Source organism: Erythrolamprus reginae, chromosome 1 (assembly GCF_031021105.1).
Source record: "Erythrolamprus reginae isolate rEryReg1 chromosome 1, rEryReg1.hap1, whole genome shotgun sequence".
In the NCBI taxonomy this organism is placed as follows: Eukaryota; Metazoa; Chordata; class Lepidosauria; order Squamata; family Dipsadidae; genus Erythrolamprus; species Erythrolamprus reginae.
In genome coordinates, this window is record NC_091950.1 from 154,005,505 (window position 1) to 154,026,157 (window position 20,653).

General features: G+C 46.9%; 1 protein-coding gene across 1 annotated transcript in view; it reads right to left on the reverse strand.

The window, feature by feature from the left end:
* The window catches only part of CNTNAP5 (contactin associated protein family member 5), a 485,513-nt gene that overhangs the window by 207,072 nt on the left and 257,788 nt on the right, over window positions 1-20,653 (reverse strand). Inside the window, exons 8-9 of the mRNA XM_070729992.1 lie at window positions 19,117-19,381; window positions 8,459-8,608 (exon numbers count right to left, since the gene is read on the reverse strand). Of these exons, the coding sequence (XP_070586093.1) occupies window positions 8,459-8,608; window positions 19,117-19,381 (415 nt within the window). The remainder of the gene's footprint in view (window positions 1-8,458; window positions 8,609-19,116; window positions 19,382-20,653) is intronic.

A 20,653-nucleotide genomic window follows, 5' to 3' on the forward strand; every position in this document is an offset into this window, starting at 1 on the left:
CATAGCTGGGGAAAGCTGTCACTTCTTATTGAATATCAGTCTTGAAAGCCATAAAGGGACTTATGAATTTAGATTATATCTCTTTTCTTTCCAATTCCTCTCCCTCCCCATTTCCCCACTGTAGCCATTCATTACTGTTGATCAAACAGCCTAATTCTGCAACCTATTTCTATAATGGCTCACCTAATCACATCATAGCACAATGTCAGCAACTGCCAAAGACATATGACCGTTATTCTAAAAGTACAAATAAGGATGTGTATATTTACATATACAGAGAGAACTGATAAAGAAATAGAGGGACACTAGCAGAGGTGAGCTTCTAAGGTGGAACGGTGGTGTGTGCTCGCCCCTGTGGCTCTGAGTGCTAGCGGAGTCCAGAACAATTGTGCTACTACACCTGGGCAGGTAGCGAAATCATGTGCAGACACGCAGGTGTGCCTAGGTGCAGTAGCAGAATTGTGCTGGACTCCGCTAGCACTCAGAGCCATGAGGGCGAGCACATGCCACCGTTTCACCTTAGCAGCCCACCTCTGGACACTAGTATAGACCGATTTTGAGATCTAAAGTCTGGGAGACATAGTATAGGACTTGGTAAGTTCAACTAAGTGGTCGCAGACCAAGCAGGACCCCTTCTCCCATGGTGCTCAGATAGCAACTGCTTAAAGTTATCCCAGAGCAACACTAAAGTAACAATAACTATAATTCTAGTGTCAACTTCATGACAAGTTCAGATTTAGAAATCCCATGCCATCTTTTTTTACCAAGATGGTGTTTGAATTACACTGAGATTTATGACAGCTTGTTGAAGCTATATCAGCATCTGGACTAAACCTATCATTATGCTTAGAGAGAGAGAAAGACGCGTAGAGGGAAAATCAAAATGTCATCCAATAGCATTGTGCACCCTGGATATAATCAGGGAGCATAGAGTAAACTCTTTGAAATATCAGCAGTGCAAAGATCAGACTGAAATGAATTCTATAATACTAACACACCCGGAGAGCAGGTTCTAAAAGAAATAACTTCACACGCATAAGCAATCCTCTGAGCAAATAGTGTTAAACAGTGCTAAACATTTTTTCTATCTTTTTTAGTATAGTACCAAAAATGAGGTTAAATAGACACCGATGGAATTATTTTCTTTAAAAAAAGCTCAACAAAAATGCACTCAGCACTTGCCAATGCTGTGATCAATGTTACATGCTTATTGAGAAATTGAAGCAATCTGTTTTCAAAGCCATAATTTCAAGCTTTACAGACTACACAGAAACCCACAACTGATTATTGCATTTGAGAATGAAACAGGGTTTTGAATCTGCAAAAATATTTTATGGGTCTAAAAGGAGCCAAATGCAATGTGAATCATATACATTATGATAGCACTATCACCACTTTTCCTGATTATAATCATAGAAACTTTCATATAAGCCAGCACTGTGCTACAGCTGCCAAATAAGCCAACAGTTCTAGGATATATAAACAGAGAGATAGAATCAAGATCATGTAAAGTGTTAATACCACTTTATAAGGCCTTGGTAAGGCCACACTTGGAATACTGCATTCAGTTTTGGCCACCACGATGTAAAAAGGATGTTGAGACTGTAGAAAGTGCAGAGAAGAACCACAAAGATGATTAGTGGGCTAAAGGCTAAAACATAAAAGAACTGTTGTTAAAATTGGGTATATCTAATTTGATGAAAAGAAGGACTGGGGTGACATGATAGCAGTGTTCCAATATCTCAGGGGCTGAGATAAGAAGAGAGAGTCAAGCTATTCTCCAAAGCACCCGAGGATAGGACAAGAAGCAATGGGTGGAAACTAATCAAGAAGAGAAGCAACCTAGAACTAAGGAAATTTTTCCTAACAGAACAATTAATCAGTGGAACAACTTGCCTCCAGAAGTTTTAAATGCTCTAACACTGGAAGTCTTAAAAAAGAGATTGGATAACTATTATAGCATTAGCATTTATATACCTCTTCCTAGTGCTTTACAGCCCTCTCTAAGCGGTTTACAGAGAGTGAACATATTGCCCCCAACAATATGAATCCTCATTTTACCAACCTTGGAAGGATGGAAGGCTGAGTCAACCCTGAGCCTACTGAGATTCAATCTGCCAGATTGCTGGCAGACGGTTATCAGCAGAAGTAGCTTGCAGTACTGCACTCTAACCACTGCACCACCAAAGCTATAAACCCTATAGCATTTATCTGAAATGCTATAGAGCAATGATGGTGAACCTTATTTTGCTTGGGTGCCAAAAGGTCGTGCGTGGCCACAATATCCTATATATGCGTGTTCCCACCCATAATACAATGTCCTCCCCCCATGTATGCATAGACAACTCCCACATGCTTCCCCCGCGCATGCACGCAGACTTAATTGAAGCCTTTGGAGCCTATGGATGGCAAAAATGGGCTCTCAATAGGCCCATTTTTTTTGCCTTCCCTAGGCTTTCAAGAGGCTTTCCTGAAGCCTGGAGAAGGTGAAAATGGCCACCCCTGCCCTCTGGAATACCGAAAATCAGCTAGCCAGTGCGAACATGTGTGTTGGAGCCAGGGATGGGCCACCATTCCCGGCGCTGCATGTGCAGAAACCGAATTTCAAGATTTCTGGGGGTTTTCACTTGTGTGTATGCGCAGAAGCAAAAAGGCCTGGAAATACGCCAAAATAAGGTAAGTGACCACCACTTGCTAGCCGCCACTTGCCCTACCACTCGCCGCCGCTCATTGCCCCTTGCCCCGCTTCTATCTACAGTTCAATAGTGGTTTCTAAAACTGTTTATTATCAGTTCTCAGGTGTGTGCACACACGTGTAATGCTACTGCACACGTGCAGAAGCACACTGGGTGGGTGGGCAGAAGCTCCCACTACCCGTGCTACGGGTTCTAAGAACCAGTCCAAACTAGGAGCAACCCACTGTTGGTATACTTCCCTATAAAGTATCCTTCTTCAAGTCAATATTCAATAGGATGCTTTGTCTGTTATTTTGCCACTTACTTCTACTCCTCTGAATGGATATGTTGGATCCTTGCTGGAATGAAGGACTGCAATCTTGTAGTGAGTAATGGTTCTTTATTAACAGGAAGTAACGGTTTACAGAACTAGACAAGACAAAACATGGCCATGCCTGGCAGCTATATATATACCAGGCTGCCAGGCTGAGCCAACCAATCACCTTGCAGTATTCTCCTGCCCAAGGAATATGGGGCGGGTGCAAGGCCTAACTGTCCTCTGGACACAACAGGATATACGGATTTAAATAACCCAAAGCTAGTCCTTTGGTTTAACTAAAGTCAACTGATTGTTTTTTAAAACAGTATCTAAAAGCCAATGATCATGGACAGAGTTTCTGAAGAAATGTATAAGAAATAATAAATATGTCTGAACAAATATTGTAACATGAGTTCCAAAATTTGAAACCTGTTGTGATTCCGTCTGAGGCCCCTCAGGGAACGGCTGATCCTCTGCCGGCTTCCTGCTCAGAGGGGGAGGATGAGGAACAGGAGGTTCAGGCAGACGGGGAGGAGGAATCTCAGGCTGAGGGAGAGGGAGGACAGCCAGAGTCCCCCGAGAGGGAGCTCTCCCCAGCAAGCAGCCTGGATTCCTTAGATGAAAATGCACAAGCAATAATCGATCTCCGGCAGAGAAGAGCAACACAACGAAGGGGACAATTAGCCAGGTACTTTCAGCACTAAAGAGGCAACAGCTGGGTTTGGGTGTGGTGCTCTCTGGAAAGGCTGAAAAGGCAGACCCACCCTTCCTGGCTTGTGGAGTATTATCTTTGGGAGTCCTGGGACCTGGCTGTGATCTTTGGCGTCTTGGAATTCTGGTTTGTGACTTTGAATACTGAAACCTTGGGGGGAAAAGGTGTGGGTCTTATTCTCTACAGTGGTGGGTGTGCCAGCAAGAAGTCTGCTGTATTGTCTGGCGATCAGGACTCTGCTGTGAAGTCTCATAGCCTGCCTGTTGGGAAGAACAGGTTTTTCTCTGTGTTTATTTTTCAAACTATAAAGTGCTTTTGCTTTTACCAGCGTGTCTGGCTGCTTTTTCCAGTTGGTGTTGAAGTCTGGGGGCACCCAGACAGAACAGAAACCTAAGTACCATTCTAATGTTTTTATCCTAGAAATGTTAGACAAAAACTCATTTGTGATGTGGATCTGAGAGCCTTAACATATTAGTCAAAATGTGAAATAAAAGTTTAAAACTACAAAAAGAAGTTTCTTGAACCATGGTATTTGCTGGATGGTGTCTATGTTATCAATCAATAAAGCAGGCCGAAGAATAGAAGGCTATAGAAATGGAAAATAAGTTTATATTGCTACAGAGTGCCACTTGAAGACTCTTCACTGTTCTGCTGCAGCACCCTAAAGACCATTAGCAGTTGGATGTAAGCCTCTTTCTTTGTGAAAGAATAGTCACTGTGAAAAGTGTAAGTTGTGTTGATCAGAATGGACGTAAGAGATCAGAATGCATGCAAGTGGCAAATAAGAAACAGGAGTTAGCCATTGCTTGTGTCATTGGTTCTATAGGGGTTAGAGGGAATGGCCTCTACCCAGTATAGGGCAGGAAAAGCTGCTACAAAGACAATGGCCAGATGAAAACTGTCTGAGTCTAAAGATGCAATTTGAGAAAGGGTTTCAGCTTGAGCCTCTCTAGTTCTCAGGAAAATAAAGAGAGGGAAAAAGCACATTCAGATCTACAAGATTCTGATATGTAAATTTGTGATATAAGTAATATTAGCCTGCTTGGCTTTGGTTTCTTATTGCAGCAGAGGCTGAATAATGACACGGACACAAAGAGCTGGATTTAAAATGGGTAATTTTTATTAATTAAATTTGCATAATTTATTCATTAAATTAGTATAAATTTAACTAAACCCTAACAAGGACCCGCAGGGTTGAACAATTACTTCCGGGGTGGAAAATGACGTCAGAAAAACTTCCGGGGCAACTTATGGGTGTAGCTTCATGCTGATCTAGGTGAAGGGCCCCGCCCTCACCTGGATCTTTGCCATGCACCTGCATGTGGGAGGTCTCGCCGTCTAAACTCCTACAAGGGGATAGAAATGGGTGGGACCCAAAGACGGGACCTTTGGAGAACCTGTCAATCATCCCCAAAGATGCCCAACTGAGAACACGCAGTTGCTAAACATCACCCAGTTTTCCGCCCCCTACCTGCCTACCCAAATGACCAAAGGTATGCCAATTAACCTAAACAAGGGGCGAAGCACCCCCTAACCGCCTATCTGTCACCACAGTGTGGAATAGACGAAAAAACAGTCGCAGAAAATACCGAGACCTATTCGGCCCCCTAAGGACGACCCACAGTGGCACACTAGAAGATAGGGAGGGCGGGTGGGTGTTCGCTGCTTGTCATCGTTGGGGCGAAAAGGAGGCCCAAAGCCTGCGCAGCCCCTTTTCTAGGGCTGGCAGGCTCCGCCCCTGATGACATCATCGGCAATGGCCGATGGAGCCCAAAATGGCCAGGATCTCGCGAAATCTCGCGAGATCCCGGCCTTCAAGATGGCGGCTGCACCGAGGGCCATGTCTCCCTGGCCCTGCAGCAAATCCGGGCCGGGGAGTAAGTCACCGGCCGGGTATTCTGGTGTACCTTGAAGGCTGACATCTCCCAGCTCAGACCTCCACAACTGATACATGTATATCTTGAGGCATGCAACATCTGTTGTACGTAGCTTAATGCATGCAAAATCTTTGATTCTTGATTGAGCAAGCTTTGTGGCTGCTAATCAATAAAGACAACATTGAATGGTACATGCTTTTAAAAGAACAAGGTGTCTTCATAAAGTCTTTCAGGGAAAAGGGATGACTGGAAAATACCAGTGAAAACCTTATCAGAATCTTTTTGAAGAAGGAAGACTTAGATAAAAAGTTATTTCTTATTGATGTTTAAAATCTATAAGTCCAAAGGGACTTTCAAAGACTGTCCCCATAAAGCTCTTGAAATGAAATTGGCTAAGGGGCACAACCTCACTTTTTCTCAGCCAAGAAAAAATAGTAGACGGAAAGGGAAGGGCAGGGATGGGCACCACCTTCATTTTTTTCTTAGCCAAGGACATCCCTTCCCTTCCCTTCCATGCCCTGCCCTGCCCTGCCCTGCCCTGCCCTGCCCTGCCCTGCCCTGCCCTGCCCTGCCCTGCCCTGCCCTGCCCTGCCCATTTTTCTCTCACATTTCTTCAGTTTTATGACCTTATCAAATTTATTTCTTCAGATCAGAAGAGCTTTCTGTAAGCATCTTGTCCTGATTTGTAAGCATTTGGTGCACATTTCCCCAGGCATGAGTTTTTCTTCATAGTTTTGTGTAATGTAAATTTATATAAACAATTTCCTTAATACAATGTGCTTTGAACATTACCTTCAAGAATGCATAAATTTTCCCTAAGGTTTCCCTATTTTTTTTTAAAAAATTAGCGACCACATTTTAAACAAATTTTGACTCATAATTAAGTTTCACAACACACAATAATATATGAGAACTATGTACGGACTTGAAAATACAAAATTAAATATACTTTCATTCAAGCTTTAACACAATTTCTCATTATAAAACTGATGAAACTTGGAGATCTCTAGGAGAGATGGGGCCACAAATTTCATTTTAACTATTGCAATTTTATACAACATTAACACATTTTCATGGGGTGTGTTTTTGGTTTTATTGACATATTTTGGGTTCTCTTTATATTTCTACTATTTTTAACACTTGAAGCCCCCCAATATTTGTAAGTAATAGCCTGAAATAGGATAAATAACATGAAATAGGATCTGCATACTTAAAGGATTTCCTCTCTTCTATAGTCTCTCTACCCACCCTATTCACTCCTGATCCCATCAGTTAAAGAGATGGGATTTGGAGTAAACCCAATGAGACCCAGAAGGCAGGCCTTTTGTGTGGTAGCACACAGCTTTAAGAATAGCATCCCCCAACCCAGAGAACCACATGGCCCCCAGCTTGCTTGCCTACCAATGATCTTTGAAGACTTAATTGTGACTTTAAGCCTAAAAGTAAATGGATACAACCTTAAGGCTCTGCTGCTGGACTCTTTTTGGATGATGACCTTCTAGAGATAATACTCCTATAATATGATCAGGGGTAGGATTCAGCTGGTTTGGACTCGTTCAGGCGAACTGGATGCTGATTTTAAAACTTGTTCAACGAACCGGTAGTTGCAAGGACTGGCTGATCCCTGCCACCCTACTCTACACCTCCCAGGAGTCTCCATGGGATCTGTTTTGGATGTGAGGAAAGATGCAGGGTCCACATGGAGGCTCTGAGAGGGTGAAAAACAGGCCTATCAGAAGTACCAGAAGTCTCAAAACAGGTCCATTTCCAGCCTCCAGAGGGCCTCTGGAGCTCAGGGGAAGCCCTTTTCACCCTCCCAGAAGCTCGAGGAAAGCCTCCAGAGTCTGTGGAAGGAGAAAACAACCTCCACCATGGTGCAGGAGGCTGGGTAGGCCATGTGCCCATGGCCACGCCCACCCAGGAACTGAGCAGATAACCACTTGTTAGAATATTTAAATCCCAACCCTGGAGACTCCACTCTATCTGAGACAGATCCAGCAAGTCCCTCGACTCCTGCCTGCACCCAATGAAACTTCTCAGATGCCAAGGCTTATCCATCTAGCCCCAAGCTTAAGCAGGCCTTAAGGATCTGAATATAGAGGATTGAGCTACACAGACCATAGACATTAGCCAAGAAGCAGACTCTGAGGAATAACATGTATTGGAAGGTGCTCAGCATGGGTGATTTATTGATCCTGCTCCTGTTGACAAGAAGCTGAGGACAACCTTTCAAACTTCAGCTCTGTTGTGTTTACCTTATCGTGCTGTTGTGCCAGGGAGTGATTCCACTTCACTGTGTTTCTTGTCTTTCCCCTTGGATTTGCTGTTTGTTTATTGGATTCATGATCTCAACCCATTCCAAGCCTTGATTGCATTACATTTGTTGTCTTTATAGGTAAAAAGGACTCTTTGCTTCTAAAAAGTTCTGACTGAGTCTCTATATCTCTGGAGTGCGGCAGCCAGCCAGGTTACTATCTTATTGGCTGGCAGCCATGATGGACACACAAACACACATACAAATGAGTGGAGATGGGGCCTCCCCTTTTAGCGGTGGGTGCAATGGAGTTATGTTTTGGTAGCTTCCCTCAATAAGGTAGTTATATAGTAGGCTTTGTTTTGTATTTTGTTTAAAAATATATATTCTGTTTTTAACTTGTGAAGCCACTCAAAGTTTAATAGTGTAGAAACAAGATAGATAAACAGATAGATAGACAGGTAGTCAGACAGAGAGAGAAATATTTTTTTCCCCCTTAATCTTTCGGGAAGCAATATAATTTCTTACTAACAAAAATAATCTTAAAATGTGATCTTTAAAAAACAAAACAAGGAAAGTAAATGTAATAATGTATTGCAATTACAAGGGATGCCAACTCACCTCCAAAATAATAGCTGTGCCCTGAATAAATCTGTGAAACGGTGGTAGCATGAACAGCCGAAGCTACATCATTATCAAGAGTTAAGGTGATGCGATGTCTTCTGGCATTGATGTTAATCGAGTGCCACAGACCATCATATAGATTGTTGCCTAAGAAACAAAGAAGTATAAACCTGATCAACCATTCACATCAGGACCAGAAGGAAGAAACAATGTCTGTGCATCATTCTGATCCTTCTAGGAAGCAACAAAACCATTCACTGGGCAATTTATTTATTTATTTATTTATTCGATTTTTATGCCGCCCATCTCCCTAGACTCAATAACCAATAGTGGAATGTTTAGCATAAACACAGCAGGCCAAAAGACCCCAGGCACTCATGAAGTTGCTACATATGGTAACTTGCCTAATCACCACAATCAAGAGGGTATAAGCCAGTGATGGTAAACCTTTTTTGGCTTGGGTAACAAAAGGGTATGCATGTGCATGATAGCATGTGCCTATGTGTCCACACCCATAATGCAATGACCTCCCCCATGCATGTACACAGCCCATGCACTGCCTGCACCCCTCCTGACCCCTAGGCATATGCACAAGCCTCACTAAACCCTCCAGACTTTTGGTAGGCCCATTGGGCTGTTTTTCATTCTCACCAGGATTCAGGAAAGCCTCCTGAAGCCTGGCGACAGCGTAAAATGGCCCAACAGGCCAACCAGAAGTTTGGAAACAAAACAGAAGTGGAGCTGCCCTACTACCTACTTTCGGATAGTTGCAACCAGGCCTCACATACCTTGGCCCATTTCTTCTGCAGCAGGCAAGGCTTTCCTGAAGGCTTCTGTAGCTGATAACACAGCTCCGGATCGATCTGGAGCTCTGTTATTAGCTGCCGAGGCCATGCCCGCTGCAGAAGAAATGGGCTGCAGACCTGGCTGCAACTGTCCAAAACCGAAGAAGTTCCTAAAGACATCTGACAGCAAAAAGGAGTCTGGGGTAACATACATGAGTAAGCTTCCAGTTGGCCCTTTGGGTCATTTTTTGCCACCCCCAGGCTTCAGGAGACTTTCCTGAACCTAGGGGAAAGCGTAAACTCCCCAAAAGAAGGCCGAAGATCAGCTGGCCAGCACATGGGCTGTTTTTCATTCTCACCAGGATGCATATGTGCTGGAGCTGACACAGGGCAATGCCTCGCATGCTCTCAGATATGGCTCCACATGCCACTGGTGCCACACGTGCCATAGGTTCACTATCAATCAAAAAAACTCTTGTTGTGGATATTTAATGTGGATGATGATTTTCCATGTTTTTAAATTTGTAAATAAGACCTATCCTGAACAGACATCTTTTCTGTAAGATAATTGGGTGTGTATTGTTCATCTGATTACGAGCATTCTCGTTGCTGAATGAACTCTGATTTTACATGGAAGTGACCCATTATGTAGATCACATAAAAATGTTAAAGATTCCGAGTGGGTGTATTTTGCCTGAAATTGTGATTATCATGAACCTTCATAGCATCTGTTCTCAAGAAGCCATCTGATTTAATTCTCAGCTGCATCGTGTTGGCCATGAAATAATATTCCTGGACATTTCCATGGGAATCTCATTGTTTCTAATTAAGCTTATTTCCCAGGAAGCATTTTAGGAACTAAATTGAGAGGCATTTTTGTGAGTTTAAAGTGCTGCTGGATAGTCAGCAATAAAGTCACTATGGAGCTCTTGGAGAAGCCTACACAATGCGCTTCAGAGAGTGTTTGCTGAGGAGGTATTATGTTCAAACTTGTAGTAATTTTAGCAAAGACAAGCACAGATATCTTTATTTGGGTGAGAAAAATCAAAGGCATTAGTATAGATGGGGGGGGGGCCTTGAGAGAAGAATCTGGATGTCTTAGTATCATAAGCTGAATAAGGTTTTTAAGAAAATACTGGACTTTCTGAAATGGTATAGTCTTCTTCTCCTCTTAAGGAAATACATTTGAAGCTGTTGTTTAGCTCAGAGAACAAAAAACTGAGCAGTCTTCAAGTGTCTCAAGAATAGTGTAGAATGTAGAATTGTGAAGTTCTTCCAGGTGATGGGAGGCAGGGGTGGGTTCTAATATACCTTGCTGCTGGTTCGCTTCTTCCCGCACCGTGTGGCTGTGCCTTGTGGGTGCACATATGTACAGTGGCAAAAAATCCAACCCCCCCCCCAAAAAAGTCAAAAACAAGATGGTGACCACATGCACAGTGCTGGAAACTTGGCTTCTGTGCATGTGCAGAAGAAAAAAAACCCAGAAAAATTTTTTTAAAAAAAGAATTTTTTTTTTTAAACACCCAAACCCCAAAACAAAATGTTGACCGCATGCACAGTGCCAGAAACATGGCTTTTGCACATATGTAGAAGAAAGGAAACCTGGAAAAATCTTTAAAAAGGTCTCCCCCCAGATCTCCCAAAAAAACATTGCGGGACTTATAGACCGGCACTGAACGAACCATCGACATCAACATCACCAGCTGGTCACTATCAGTTTGAACGAACCAGTCCAAACTGGGAGGAACCCACCTCTGAAGGAGGAGGCAGGGGCAGTGGAGGCAAGAATGGGTTCAAATTACAAGGACATTGATTTTAGCTGGTAATTAGGAAAAAAAATATTCTAACTGCAAGAGGTGCTCAATAGTTGAAAAAAAAAGCTTTAAGAAGTGTGGAATGTCCTTTACTAATGCCCATCAAAGGCTGAGTGGCCATTAGTTGAATATGCTATTATATTCAATTCAGCACTGAGTAGGAGATTGGATTAGATGATCTCCAAGGTAATTTCCAACCCCACATCTATGATCTTATAATTCATTTAATTTATATTAATGCGTTCATATGATGAATTACTTAATGAAGCATTTTACAATCTGTTTCAGGCAATTTACTACTCCCAGGCCCTTGATGGACTATTGGATCCTCTGGATCAGGAAGAAGGATGATTATTCCTTCCCAACTTTGCTTGAACAAAGGGCTCCTAAATTCTGAAATTGATCTATTGTTTTTGATTAGTCTGCTCCTCAGTCTCACCTCATAGTTTGGATGAGATTTCTATTCTAGCCATAATTTATAGCTTGTCTATGTATTTGCTCTTGTGTCTCTCCTAACCCTGATGAAAACAGGGATTTAGAAATTAATAACAATAACAATAACAACAGCAACAACAATAACAATAACTATAACAACAACAAGAATAACAACAATAGTAATAACAACAACTTAGCACTATTTGTAATTCTAGCCAAGTAGTTGGAGTAAAGAAAAAAAATACTGTAAAAATTTATTCAAGACAGCTGAGCTCTTTTATGAAAAGCCTGTTCTATAAAGGGATATGTATTTAAAATGTCACAGGATTCTCTTGCTCTTGTGTATGTGTATGCTCATGCTTCTTCAATAGAATGATAGCCTTTTCTTTAAGAATTCAACAATTGAGTACCAAGCATATAATGAGGGTTTGCAGCCAGATGTCTTTTGAAATGTCATCTTGGTATCCCAGAATAATGTCAAACCAAAGATTTGTTATAATATCAACTACAAACAGAAAATTATTGAAAAAAATGGAATGGAATGGAGTGGAATGGAATAGAGTGGAGGATAAAATGGAATGGAATGGAATAGTTTTGTGCAAGGTGTCTTAGCTAAATATTTTATTTATGTATTTGAGCTGAAAGGGACAAATCCAACCCCTTGCAAGAAACCTTACACCTCTACAGCCAGATGGCAGTCAAATCTCCTCTTGAATATATCAAGAGTTGGGGCATTCACAACCTTTGCTGGCAGGCCATTTATGTTTCATTGAGGTTGCCACTGGTTGGCAAGAAAAGAAAAATAGAATTGAAGGGAAGGGAATTCTATATTGGCCAAGTATGATTGAACACACAAGGAATTTGTCTTCAGTGCATAAACTCTCAGTGTACATTTATTTATTTATTGGATTTAAATAATCCTTTCCATTAGAAAGGAGACAATTGCTAAGCAGGAAAGGGAGTGTCTGGCCAAAGAAAGGGCAGCGCCGGACTTACCCGGCAGGCAGGCTTTGCTGGAGGGACCGGGAGACACGGTCCCTCATGGCGGCCGCCATTTTGGATCCCGGGCGAAGTCTCGCGATGCGAGACTTCGCTCGGGAGATCAGGGCCTGATTGGCCATGGCCCTGATTGGTCCGGGCGGGGCTTGCTCGCCCTATATAAGGGCGAGCAGGCCCGAGGCTCTTCCTTTTCGCCCGGTACCGAGCTACTGAGCAGACGTTCGATCGTTCTGCTCCGGCGGCCATTTTGTGTGGCGACCTCGTGCGAGGCGCCATTTTGAGGCCTGTGGTGGGGCGGAAAGCCTTTTCTCAGCATAGCGGAGCCAGCATCGGCTGGGCTCCGCTCCGGTTTGGAGCCTCATTGTCCTTTGTAGTAGGGAGGGAGGTGCTGCCTTCTGGTGGCCTCGCGGGCCCGCGGGGGTCGCTGGGGGGATTGTAGGCCTGGGATAAAGGCCTGGTGTTGGGCCTTGTCGCCCACTGAAAGGGGGGATTGGCTTCCTGGGTGGGTTTACACTACTGAGGCCTGCTCTTAGGGCAGGCCTTGTGCAGGTGGTGCAGGGCCCGTTGGGGGAGGGCTTGGTCCCGCCCTATTCCTTCTTGTGTAAAAAATAGATTTTAGTGGTATGGCCCCTAAAAAGCGGCCAGCTAAGGCCCTCCCGGCCCAACCTGTGGTGCGGCCTAGGAGGGCTGCCAGGCCGTCTGCCCGGGCTCGGGCGGCGGCAGAGGGTCCCCCGGAGGGGATCCCGGTGGGGGGGGGGGGTTGGGTTTATGCCCACAGTCCCTCAACCCGAGGTGTCCCCTTCTCTCTCCTGGGCCAGGGTCCTGGAGCGGCTCGACGAGTTGGAGAGGTGGCGGTCGGGGGCAGGCCCGGAGGGGCTTTCCTCGGCTGCCACCGCAGCATGGGGCGCAGACCCCGAAGAGGAGTCGGCCCCAGCTGGGCAAGTGGCCCACGAAGTACCGATGGCGGGCACCGGACAGGCGGGCAGCACCGGGCAGACAGGCCATTCTGGACAGATGGCCCAGCCTGGGCAATGGTCATCGTTCCAGGGCCCAACCAGGATGGGCCCACCATGGACGGCTTCTACCCCTTACGGGGCAGGTGAGGTTGCACCACATGCAGGCACATCTCCCCTCCTGCCCATCCAGGGTCCCGGGGGTGCTGCAGGCACCTGTGGTCAGGTCTGGTCCCCGCCAGCTCCGCCAGTGGGGGCGCTGGGGGTACCTGTCCCACCTGGGGCGGGGGTGGGGGGTTGGATTCTTCCTCCACCGGCCATTATGCCACCGGTCCCATTCATGTATCCACCGGGGCTTGGGGTGCTGGGCTCGGGGGCCACCACGGTGTGGGACCCGTTCGCCAGCATCAAGCCTGGGGCCATCCCTTGCGGGTTGCCCGCCACACCTTTAGGGTACCATCTGCACCCGTCAGTTAAGGAGGCAATCTGGCGGGGGGAGTACGTTGATTTGTTCTCCATCTTGAACAGGGAGGTCCCTAAACAGGACAAGGAGGTTGTCCCTGGGGAGAAGGTGAAAAAGACAAAGGTCACGAAATGCTTCAGCTCGTGGCTGTATGCCTTTCTGACCTTTGCGTCGGTGGTCATTCAGAGGCAGCCGGGGAGGGCCGCTGCCTTGCTGAAGTACATCGACCTTATAGCGAGGGCCCATTTCGAATATGGGGGCACCATATGGAGGCATTACGACAAGGGCTTCCGTATGCGTATTGCCCATGACCCCTACTTGCCCTGGGATATGGTGGTTCCGGACCTGTGGTTCCAGGCCACACATATGTCGGGGAAGGAGGGCTGTGATAGGACCGATAGCGGTCACTTTATGGAGGAAGAGCCGGCTACGCCCGCAAGGCCGTGGCGGGGGTAGTCGGTAAAGGGGCCACTCTCGTGTGTCACGAATTTGCGGCGAAGGGGGCGTGTTTTCGCCCCATTTTCCGGTTTCGACACGCCTGCGGAAGTTGTGGGGGAAACCATTCCGCAGCCGTGTGCCCCCGCCCCAAGAAGGGGATTGAAAAGAAAGGCTCGGGTCCCCCAAAGCCTCCCCCAGCTGCTGGGGGAAAAGGGGCCCAGCCCAATTAATTTAGTGGTGCTTGAGGGTTGGTTGGGCGACTACCACCCTCGCTCGAGAGCGGCCGCTCTCTTGCTAGGTTTTTCAGAGGGATTTAGGATCCCTTATCAGGGTGTTAGGAAAGCCTTCATGTCTGACAACCTTAGGTCGGTTGTTGGTCATGAAGACATTGTTAGGGAGAAGATTGGGAAGGAGGTTGCCGAGGGCAGGGTCCTTGGGCCCTTCTCGGAGCCGCCCTTCCCGAATCTTCGGGTGTCTCCCTTAGGTGTGGTCCCCAAAAAGGCGAGTGGTGAATTTAGGTTGATTCACCATTTGTCTTTTCCAAAAGGGGAGTCAGTGAATGATTTCATTCCTGATGAGTTGTGTTCGGTCCGGTATGCGTCCTTTGATGCAGCCGTGACCATGGTTAGGAAGTGTGGGGTGGGAGCCCTTATGGGTAAATGCGACATTAAGTCGGCATTCCGGCTCCTCCCCATACACCCAGACGACTTTGAGCTGTTGGGCTTCCATTTCGAGGGGGGCTATTACGTGGACAGAGCTTTGCCCATGGGGTGCTCTGTCTCGTGCTCTCTTTTTGAGAGTTTTAGCACCTTCCTGGAGTGGGCGCTCAGGAGGCAAAGTGGTCTGGGTACGGTCGTTCACTACCTTGATGATTTCCTGTTGGCGGGGCCTGCGCATTCGGAGCAATGTTTTGCTTTGATGCGGGACTTCGAAGCCCTTTGTGCTCAATTAGGGGTGCCTTTAGCCTCTGAGAAGACCGAAGGCCCCGCTACCAGGATTACCTTCCTGGGTATTGAATTGGACTCGGAGGAGCAATCTTCTAGATTGCCCCTGGAGAAGTTGGTTAAGATTAAGCGGAAGCTTGATGAGGTCCTGGGCTGCCGGAAGGTGACCCTACGGCAGCTCCAGGAATTGGCAGGCATTCTTAATTTTGCCTGTCGGGTAGTTGTTCCTGGGAGGGCTTTTTCCAGGAGGTTGTATGATACGATGAAGGGGCTCCGTTTGCCCCATCATCGTACCCGCCTTTGCGCTGGGGTCAGGGCTGACCTCGGCGTGTGGCGGGATTTTGTGGATAGATTTAACGGGTTGTCTTTCTGGAGGCACGAGCTTCTGTTGGAAGCTGAGTTGCAGCTCTGCTCTGACGCCGCGGGGACTTGTGGTTTCGGGGTAGTGTTAGGTGACCAGTGGTGCTGGTCGGCATGGCCTCCGGAATGGAGTGCCTCTTCGTTGGTTAAGGACCTAACGTTCTTGGAGCTCTTCCCCTTAATAGTGGCCTTAGAGCTTTGGGGGGAGCAGTTTAGGGACAAGACCGTGCACTTCTGGTGTGACAACCTAGCGGTTGTCCATGTGGTGAATGCCCTGTGCTCGAAGAGCGACAGGGTCATGCGGCTTGTCCGCCATTTTGTGCACAGGTCCTTGTCTCTAAACGCATTGTTTTTGGCTAAGCATGTCCCCGGGTTGGATAACGGGGTTGCTGATGCCTTGTCCCGTGGTCAGTTGTCCAGGTTTCGGACCCTGGCCCCGTGGGCCCGAGAATTGCCAGAAGCGTTCCCCAGCCACCTCTGGAGTCTGGGAGGGATCCAGAGAGGTGGAGAGGCGAGGCATCCCGGGCAATCTCCTTGTCTGTAGCGCCCGGCACCCTCAGGGCATACCAGCGTGCAGGTAAGGAGTTTGGGGAGTTTAGGCAGGGCAGGGGTTACCAGCTTAGTTGGCCTGTCCCTGTAGAACATTTGGCCGAGTTTTGCGTCCAACTCAGGCAGCGTGGCCTGTCAGTTAGGACGATCCGGTCCCGGTTAGCCGGCCTCGCCTTTCTGTCCAAGGCGGGGGGGTTTGCTGATCTTTCGGGTGACTTTCGCATCCGGAAGATGCTGGAGGGCTGGCTTAGGGAGCAAGCGGGGGCCCCAGGTGACACTCGTCAGGCTCTGACGGTGGAGCAGCTGTCTTTGATCAACGTGGTTTTTGGCAGTCTGTGTTCCTCATTGTACGAGGCCCGTCTTTTTAGAGCAGCGGCTTGTGTCATGTTTTTTGGGGCCCTTCGGGTCAGCGAGGCCATGGCTTCGTCTCAGGCTGACACTTCGCTCCGGGCCTTCCAGTTCGCTGATCTGGCCTTTAGACAAGGGGGGGTGTCCCTTGTAGTGAGGAGGTCTAAAACGGATCAGCTGCGCAGAGGGGTTACCTTGAATCTTAGTGCGGCCTCCGACCAGTCGGTGTGTCCGGTGGCCGCCCTACAGCTTTATTGTGGTATGAGGGGGTCAGGTCAGGGGTACCTGTTTAGGCATTGTGATGGTACCCCTCTGACCCGTTTCCAATTCTGGGCTTTAGTATCTAGGGCGATGGCCCAGGTGGGCATGGATCCCGCCGGCTATGGAACGCATTCGTTCCGTATCGGCGCCGCCACTAGCGCGGCACTTTCTGGTTTCCCGGCCCATCGGATTCGGGAGATCGGCCGCTGGCGGTCAGCGGCATATTTGGGTTATGTTAGGCCCGCTGAGGATCCCAGGCAGGGCTTAGGCTAGGTAACCTCTCTGTGTTCTGTGTCCTCTTGCAGGTCCCCAGGCTAACACGAAACCGACGGCGCTGCTGTGTGGCCACAGCATGATTTTCTGGGCCGGCCGCGCGGCAGCCAGGAGCGCCATCGGGACCCACCTGTCCCTGGGGCGGTGGGTCAACGTTGCCTGGATGGGCCGGAGAGGTATGCGGTGGGAGGGTCTCCTACCGGCGTTGCTGGGCGGTCAGCATTCTGTGGCTGCGCCCGGCAATATGGGGGGCGGCTCCTGGAGTCGCGCCCAAAGGGGTCTGGGTGGGCAGCATCCTGTGGCCGCACCCAGGTGGCTGGTATTGCACTTAGGTGGCAATGACCTGTGCATACTGGGAGGCCTGGCGCTGCTCATCCAGGCACGCGAAGACCTGCGAAGGCTTCGTGAGGTCTGGCCCACCACGCAAGTGGTGTGGTCAGACATATTACCTAGGATTGTGTGGAGGGATGCCTCTTCCCTTAGGGCCATTCACCGGGCTAGGCGACGGGTGAATAGGGCTATGGGTAAAACAGTTAGAGAGTTGGGTGGAGTAGTAATACCTCATCCCCTTATATCAATAGACCAGCCATGGCTCTACCGTGATGATGGCGTTCACCTGTCTGACCAGGGGAACGCCATCTTCTTACAGGACCTGCAGCGGTCTCTGCGTGAGCTGGCGCAGCTAGAGGGGGGAGTTGGGGGGCCAAGATAGAGATCTGACCCCCGCTCCTGTGGCAGGTTAGGGGCGGAAAATTGGGTGGTTTAGCAACCGCGCGTTCTCCCTTGGGCATCTTTGGGGATGATTGACAGGTTCTCTGCAAGCTCATGGAGGGAGTTTCTGCCTGAGCAGCTGGGGGGAACCTGTCTTTGGGTCCTGCACCTTTAATTCCCCGATTCGGGTTAGCCGGTGGGACCCCCCTCATGCACAGCATGGCAGTAAAGGTCACAGGTGACGGCCTGGCCCTCACCTGGACCTTGCATCGAGATACGCCCATGAGTTGCCCAGGAATGTTTACTGGCATAACGTCATTTCCGCCCCGGAAGTATTTGTTTGACCCTGCAGGTCCAGTTCCGGGTCATAGTTGTTTATGCTAATTTATGCAAAGTATTTGAATAAATTATGCAAATTTATGTTAATAAAAATGACCCAATTTTAAATCCAGCTCTGGTGTCCGTGTCGTTACTCCGTCTCTCCAGCAATACAGAAGCTCTGTTTTTATCATCACTGGAAATTAGAGTTTTATAATATTTGACATTATGTTTGGATTAAGAAATTTATTTATTTATTTATTAAATTTGTATGCTGCCCCTCTCCGGAGACTCGGAGCGGCTCACAAAAGCAAAACAAAGTACAAATCCAACGATTAAAAAACAGTTAAAACCCTTAATATAAAAAACAGTCATACATCCAGGACAAACCATACATAAAAACAGAACGGCCCAGGGGAATCAATTTCCCCATGCCTGATGGCAAAGGTGGGTTTTAAAGAGTTTGCGAAAGGCAAGAAGGGTGGGGGAAATCCTAATCTCTGGGGGGAGTTGACTCCAGAGGGTCAGGGCCTCCACAGAGAAGGCTCTTCCCCTGGGTCCCACCAGACGACATTGTTCCATCGACAGGACCCGGAGAAGGCTGACTCTGTCCGACCTAATCAGTCGCTGGGATTCATGTGGCAGAAGGCGATCCCAGAGGTATTCTGGTCCGATGCCATGAAAGGCTTTATAGGTCATAACCAACACTTTGAATTGTGACAAGAAACCAATTGGCAACCAATGCAGACTGCAGAGTGTTGGTGTGACATCGGCATATCTGGGGAAGCCCATGATTGCTCTCGCAGCTGCATTCTGCACAATCTGAAGTTTCTGAACACTTTTCAAAGGTAGCCCCATGTAGAAAGCACTTGAGAAAATGACAACTTGAGGATTGGCTTCCCCCCTTAAAACAAAGGATCTCAACACTGTGTTATAGACCAGGATCCTTATTTAACAGCAAGAATAAAAGTGAGAAGAAATGTGCATCTAGTAAATATTGATACCTGCACTGATGCCCACGTATCTCTCTGTTCCTTTTTGGATGTTGAGGATCACTCTGCCATAGTGGAGATACAACAAGAGCAAGCCAGAATTCTCTGACAATTCAGTAGACAGAAGGAGTCCATCCTTATTCCATGTTCTAAACTGGAAGCTGACAGATAAGCCATCAATCTGAGGAGTGCCAGGTAATAGTAAGTAACTGCTATTGGAGCTCTCAAAAGTGATGGGAGTGATTGGCGGTTCTGAACAGGAAAATGTCACATTCCCCTGGAAAGTAATAAGAACAAAAGAGGGAAAATAAAACAGATGACATTCAAACACTTTTCATGTTCAGCTGCTTCATAAGATTTGGCATCATCACAACGAAAAGATAAAAAATGAAAAGGATCTTTAGGATTCATAACTTAATATATATTAGGGGCATACAAATCAGCCAACATTTAATCAAAATTCTGTAACTTGCCCTCCAGTTCACATTTGCACATATAAAAAGTAAACAAAATAGAACAAAATAAAATAGAACAAAACAAAATAGATAAAATAAAAACAGCATGTAGATAAATGAATAAAACGAATTATTTGTGATGTAATTACAGGGCATGTCTGGGAATGTTGTTGAGGGCTGAATCCAGGGGTGGGCTACTGCCTGCATGGAGGGGGGGGAAATGAAGTGGGGTAGCGAAAATGGAGCTCCACCCCAGAGCACCCAATTTGCACTGAAAGATATTGAAAGAAAATGCAGGGCATACTGCATAAGCCACACCCACAATGTGGTAGTAAAAAAATTGATAGCCTTTCACTGTCTGAATCAATGTGAAGATGTATAGACACGCATGCATCCACATATGTAAATTTGAAAAAAATAAAGCAATTGAAGTTGTATAGCATGCATGGTATACACTTATTTACATTTGATTTTTAATTTCTGCTTCTGCCCACATAGACTGGACAAGTATAATCAAATGGCTGGCTGTGGCCAAGGGACTGTAAAATGCCCAAGTCTGTTCTAGGGTTTGATACCTTAAGCCAGGGGTGGTCAAACTCAAGGCCCAGAGGCCAGATCTAGCCCACAGAGTGCTTAGATCTGGCCTGTAGAGCCACCCTGAAAACAGCAAAGAACCAGCCCATGGTGCCTCTGTCAGTGAAAGTGAGCTCCCAAGCTCCGTTTTCAGCTGCAAAAGCCTCTTGCAACCTCTGCCAGTGAAAATGGAGCTTGGGAGCCCGATTTTGCTGCCAAAGCGCTTGGGCTGCCATAGGTGGTGACACAAGAGATGTCAGGCTGGCCATGGCTTCCTCAGCCCCCCAAGGTCGAACACAACCATGAGGATCCCCCTACCTTAAACCATCTTATGGTATCTTATGGCAATAGCTGCTAATAACAACTTGGCAATTTTATTCATAATGTCAGGGTAGAAAACAAACCATTTCTCTCTTACTGAAAGCTTGATCTTTGCTAGAAGATAGCATAGTATACCAGAACATATATTCTCACAAAAATACTAGTGAAGAAATACATGCTATAAGGTTTTGGGTTCATGC